Raw genomic sequence first — 6270 nt, forward strand, 5'->3', positions numbered from 1 at the left:
TACTTTAGCTCCCCCAAGTGAACGAGAGCAGATTACAGGTCTTCATAACTTCCATGTTATAACCTAGCCTAGGGTAAAGGTAAAGCATGGTCAAGCAGGTACTAAGGACATCTTTCAATGACATTGGAATATCATGGCATTTGTCTTGAATGATGCATCATCTACATGCGTACATTGTCCACTGGTCAGAAGGCACCTGAATGATATATCATGGAAAGGTATTTCTGTGACACTTACAAAATGGTGGAAGCAGCACACAGTATGTTTATAGTAACATGGATGCCTTCTGTGATCCTACAGCTTAAATTATAAGTCCATATTAAGTGTCCATTAAATGTCCATTATGTAGCACATTTGGCCCCTTTTCTGCAATCCAATAAAGTGGCCTTCACTGACTTTTGCTGCTGTCTCCGTATTTGGCTTCTTTCTATTTTGTTTCAACCTGATTTGACATCCAAACATTGGTGAGACCACTAAAATGTACAGGGGTTGTACAAAATAATGGAAACACCTGTCATTTTAGTGTGGGAAGTTTCATGGCTCAAGTGAACCAGCCTGTTGGCCAATCTTCATTAATTGTACATTGCAACAGTAAGGTGATGTGTGAATGTTCAATTAGCAGGGTAAGAGCATAGCTTTGCTCAAAAAATTGCAATGCACACAACATTATGGGTGACATATCAGAGTTCAAAAAGGAGAAATTCTTGGTGCGCGTGTAACTGTTGCATCTTTGACCGAGACAGCAAGTCTTTGTGATTTATCAAGAGTCAAGATATCCAAGGTAAGGTCTGCATACCACCAAGAAGGATAAACCACATCCAACAATATTAACTGTGGATGCAGGAGGAAGCTGTCTGAATTCTCTGAAAGGGATGTTTGGGTGCTAAACCGAACTGTATCCAGAAAACATAAAACTACAGCTGTCCCGGTAGAATTCAATGTGCACCTCAACCAGAGATTCTTTAAGTATATAGAGATATGCCAATGTAATAGGTTGCTATGGGCACCTAACATGACCAGGTTCCGGTCTGCCTAAAGGGGCGTGTCATAATACTCCTACATTGAATAGAACAGTCCTTAGGTCTGCCTAGGTCTGCCTAAAGGGGGATTCCCTCCCCCCCTCCCCCTTGCAAGAATAGAACCCGGAAACAATGGGCCAACGAAACCTCTCTCTCTCTACTCTCTCTGCCTCAACTCTCCTGTTTCCACCAGAACGGTCCATCAAAAGCTCCACAGGGTCAACATACACGGCTGGTCACCCAAACAAACCCTTTAAGAAAGCTTCATCTTGCGTCCACAGTTAATCCTGTTGGATGTGGTTCATCATTCTTGTTGGTATGCAGACACTATCTTGGATACCGTGGCTCTTGATCAATCACAAAGACTTGCTGTCTCGGTCAAAGATGCAACAGTTGCACGGGCAACAAGAATTTCTCCTTTTTGAACTCTGACATGTCACCCATAATGTTGTGTGCATTGCAAAACGTTGAGCAAAACTATGCTCCTACCCCGCTAATTGGACCTTCACACTTCACCTTACTGGTGCATTGTGAAATGAATGAAGATTGGCCAACAGGCTGGTCCACTTGAGCCATGAAACTTCCCACACTAAAATGACAGGTGTTTCCATTATTTTGTCCAACCCCTGTAGATGTGCTGTGAAGTGAAATCCTGTGATGTGCCGTATGATATCACTGCGCAACGGTTCCAATGTAATGCCTAACACTGATGTCTTCTGCTTCCCTCCTATGCCCTGATTGGTCGGTGCTGGCTAGCGGGCAGGCGCCTGATTGGCTGAGAGATGACGGAAGTGGAGCTGATGCTGGACTTTGCCTCATCTGGCCGCTCCGGCCGTCGCAACGCCCTCCCCGACATACTGGGCTCGCCAGCGGGGGTCAACCCCACAGACCTGCCACTCAAACTGGCACAGCTGTCTGTCACGGGTAGGCCACTGATCCATGACCCAGTCTCTCTCTCTGCTTCACACACGTGCATTATGACCTTCTTACTCTGAACATGGCTCTCCATTCCTTCCTCTTACTTTCTGCCCTTGACCCTCCTCATCTCTTTTCATCCCTACAATATCTATTCATTTGCTTCTTTTCTTCCTTCTATTCCCAACCCCACCGACCTGCCACTCAACCTGGCCCAGCTCTCTGTCACAGGTGGGGCACCAGCCACTGACCCCTCTCTCTCTCTCTCTCTCTCTCCCTTCCTCTCTCTCTCTCTCTCTCTCTCTCTCTCTCTCTCTCTCGCTCGCTCTCTCTCTCTCTCCCTCCCTCTCTCTCTCTCTCTCTCTCTCTCTCTCTCTCTCTCTCTCTCTCGCTCGCTATCTCTCTCTCTCTCTCGCTCTCTCTCCTATCCATCCATTTCATTCCTTCCCTCTATCTCTACCCCACCAATCTGCCACTCAAACGGCTCCAGCTCTCCGTCAAGGCTAGGATGCTGACCCATGCTCCTCTCTCTCTGTTTATTTTCTATTTCTATCTTGGGATGAACGGTGTGAATTCTTTTTGGCCGATACCGATAGCCGATATCCGATATTGATATTGCGGTTTTGACCGATAACCGATATTAACCGATACCGATGATTTAATACCGACTGGCAATGATGCAAATTGAATTTTGGAATGTCCTCTTTTATTTCCAAAAACACTTGAACTCCCTGTGATAAAATTGGATAAAAATAGAGACAAACTAGAAGACAAACAATGAAAGTCACTGTCAAGTCCAATCTTTTCAAATGCTAAAAAAACATATCAGAACCAATAAGATTAGGAATAGTAACATATAAAAAACATCGGCGTTAACATCGGCCCATGTCCGATGTTTCGAAAAATGTCAAATATCGTCCGATATCGATGTTAAGGCTGATACATTGTGCATCCCTATCTCTATCCCCTCCACCCTCTTTCTGTCTATCTGCAACCCCACCCGCTATGACAACCCCACCAACCTGCCTCTATAACTGGCACACTGGCACAGCTTTCGGTCATGGTGAGTCAGTGTTTCCCAACCAGGGGTACGTGTACCACTAGGGGTACGCGAGGACACTGCAGGGGGTACTTGGAACAATGTAAATTTAACAAATGTATGGAACTTAGTTACATTGAGATAGAGAAAGCGATACAAAACGTGACTGGGGTAAGTCACGGCACAACAAATATGCTTAGGGGGTACTCAAGACAAAAAAGGTTGGGAAACACTGATGGTGAGGATGCCGACCCATCAGTCTCTCTGTCTGCTCTATCTCTCTTTATCCCCTTCTCTCGCCTTCTATTCATCTCTATTTCATCCCCTCTCTTCCTGTCTTAACCCGTTGACCTGCCACTCAAACGGTCACAGGAAGGACACTGACCCATGACCCTCACTCTCACTCTCACGCTCTCGCTCTCTCTGCTTATCAATCTCTCTATCCCGTTCTCTCTCTCTTGCTACAGTTGGGGCTAGTACTTCAGGCAGTTTGGCATTTGCTGAGGCCACTTGTTCATGGATATTTGTGATTTTAGAGTCAAAAGCACGTTGTTGGTGTCTCTGCATCCCCTTCTCGCTCTTCCTTCCCTTGAGCCTCTCTCTCTCTGTGTCTATATCTCTCTATCCCTATCTATCTGCTTCTTTCCTTCCTGTTTGCTTCTGTGCATCTCCTTCTATTTCTCTGTCTTTCTCTCTTACTTCCTGTTTCTTTTCTTTTATCTTAACCCCACTGACCTGTCAGTCATTCTGTCCATCACAAGTGGGATGCTAACTCATGGCCCTCTTTCTGATTCTTGACCACCCCCCACCCACCCCCGCCTCTCTCTCTGTCTGTAGAAAACACCATGGAAAGACACACGTATCACGGAAGGCCACATACCCATGACTCATACACTCTCTGTTTGCCTTTCTTGTCTTGTCTTGTCTTTATGCCCCCCACATCTCTCCTTCTCTCTCTGTCTCTCCTTCATTTTTATGTCTCTCTCCTTTCTCCTCCTCAGTGTTTTCCTTCCTCTCTCCACTATAGAATTTCATGCTTCAATTTTGAATGTGCTTCAAGTGCAACGTAAAGTTGACAAGCCCAGTTCCCTAGCCCACTTCATGGTGAAGTTAAGTGGTCCATCAGTCACTACGTTTACATGATGTTTTTAATTCCGAATTAATAATTCTGAATTAAATAGGTCTGCCGAGTTTGCTTTGATCTTTCCTTTAAGTCCGAATTTAGAGGTATTTACATGACGTTTTCAAAGCGGAATTAAGCTTTATTCAGATTTTAAGTCAGTTAATTCCAAATTAAATGTCTCATGTAAACGTAGCAATTGTCACCCCACTGTCCTGTCCCTAATCTTTGTTGGTTTTTTTTGTGTCCCCCTTAGATGGACCTGGAGGGGCTCAGTCCCCCAGTTCGGAGGAGCCCCCCATCCCCAATGACAGCAGTGTTGCCCAGCAGGGTCCATAGACCTCCTCAGTACCCAGTGAATCCCACCACCCACCCAGACTCCAGATTCCCTATGGTACCACCCCTGGCAACCAGTGGCAAGGAAAAGGATCGCTGGGAAGACCGATGCCTGAGCTCTGTCCAAATAGCGTCATGTAGTTCACACATGTGTATGTGAGTGTGTGTGTGTGTGTGTGTGTGTGTGTGTGTGTGTGTGTGTGTGTGTGTGTGTGTGTGTGTGTGTGTGTGTGTGTGTGTGTGTGTGTGTGTGTGTGTGTGTGTGTGTGTGAGAGAGAGAAAGAGACAGAGAGAGGGAGAGAGAGATATACTGTGTGTGTGTGTGTGTGTGTGTGTGTGTGTGTGTGTGTGTGTGTGTGTGTGTGTGTGTGTGTGTGTGTGTGTGTGTGTGTGTGTGTGTGTGTGAGAGAGAGAGAGAGTGTGCGTGGTGTGGCGTGGCTTGGCGTGCGTGCGTGCGTGTCTGTTTGTGTGTGTGTCTGTTTGTGTGTGTTTGTGTGTACCTGTATGTGTGTGAGGCTGTAAATTCTACAGAGGACAAGAGGAAGACATGCACCATACTAAAGAGGATAAAGGGGAAAGCGATTTAATCCCAAAGACAACTTTCTATTGTGGATCTATGGAAGTGAAGAGAAAACCACATTTTTTAAACTTAAATGAAAACACACAAGGACACACCAAATTGAGACGTATCTGCAATTAACAGTTTTAATAGTTTATATTTAGTTCATTTATTTGTAAACTATGTTACAAATTGGAAAGCAGTATTGCCTGGTTGATTGCCCTCATTACGTTTGTTCATGATATTTTGGATATTTACTAAGCATTTCTTGGAAAAGCGGGAAAATGGACACAGAGTAGGCTATCCTGACTGTTTTTTTTTTGGGGGGAGATTGTGAACGGCCTAAGATATCTTTTTAGAACACTTTGAGTGCAAACCAAGCAACTTCCTCCCGTCCTTCAATCATCCCGTCCGATCAATGACATAAAGCCTCTCGCCACGGACCGGAGGAAGGAGTTTGACTTAGCCTGGCTATCACGAGTGCAAGTTTCTTCGAGACTAATGGTCTGGCTGGTGAATGCCGGGCTTACACTGTGCGATATTTTAAATTGCGGGTATTCAGTTCCTGCTCACACTGTACGAGGGAATCATAGTAAGGTTTAACAGTTCACATCTTACGACTCACGTCCTCACACTATTCGACCCGAAGGTCAGATGCGACCCATTGGCTCAAGGCTCGTATTGTACAACATGACAGGCTTGTTCAGTGGTGTAGTCTACTTTTTTATGGTGGGTATACTGTATATTTGAGCATTTTTTGAAGTGGGTATACTGTATACATTTGTGCTATTCAAAACAATGGATCAATCAATTTTAAGTGGGTATACTGAAATCCCTGAAATTTAGAAGTGGGTATACTCCGTATACCCGCGTTCTACATAGACTACACCACTGGGCTTGTTTTCCGGAACTGCAGATGACAGTTTCAAACAGTTTTGATTTTCTTGCAACCATACGATTGCTGATCGCAAGTTGGCTCAAGGCTCATATTGGCTCAAGGCTCATATTGTACAACATGACAGGCTCATTTTCAGGAACTGCAGATGACAGTTTCAAACAGTTTTGATTTTCTTGCAACCATACGATTGCTGATCGCAAGTTGGTTGTGAGGTGAACTTGCTTATCATTAGCCTACCCAATGTAGGCCTACACTACACGATGCGAGACTCACGATTGACCTCAGGTTGAGCCAGATATCGGCCCGATTCCCAAAAAGTCGTGCGACTGACAAATTGTGGCAAAGCCAGACAAAAAATTGCACAGTGTAAGCCTTGCATAACTA

The 6270-nt window shown here is 45.0% G+C and overlaps 1 protein-coding gene across 1 annotated transcript in view; it reads left to right on the forward strand.

Moving 5' to 3' along the window:
• Nucleotides 1–5686, forward strand: part of LOC134448455 (cAMP-dependent protein kinase inhibitor alpha-like) — a 5857-nt gene extending 171 nt beyond the window's left edge. The window contains exons 1-3 of the mRNA XM_063198126.1: nucleotides 1–218; nucleotides 1776–1943; nucleotides 4350–5686. The exon at nucleotides 1–218 is cut by the window's left edge and continues 171 nt beyond it. Coding sequence (XP_063054196.1) covers nucleotides 1802–1943; nucleotides 4350–4432 — 225 coding nt within the window. The 5' untranslated portion in view covers nucleotides 1–218; nucleotides 1776–1801 and the 3' untranslated portion in view covers nucleotides 4433–5686. The remainder of the gene's footprint in view (nucleotides 219–1775; nucleotides 1944–4349) is intronic.
• The last annotated feature ends 584 nt before the right edge of the window (nucleotides 5687–6270 follow it).

This window comes from Engraulis encrasicolus, chromosome 5 (assembly GCF_034702125.1).
Source record: "Engraulis encrasicolus isolate BLACKSEA-1 chromosome 5, IST_EnEncr_1.0, whole genome shotgun sequence".
Lineage (NCBI taxonomy): Eukaryota > Metazoa > Chordata > Actinopteri > Clupeiformes > Engraulidae > Engraulis > Engraulis encrasicolus.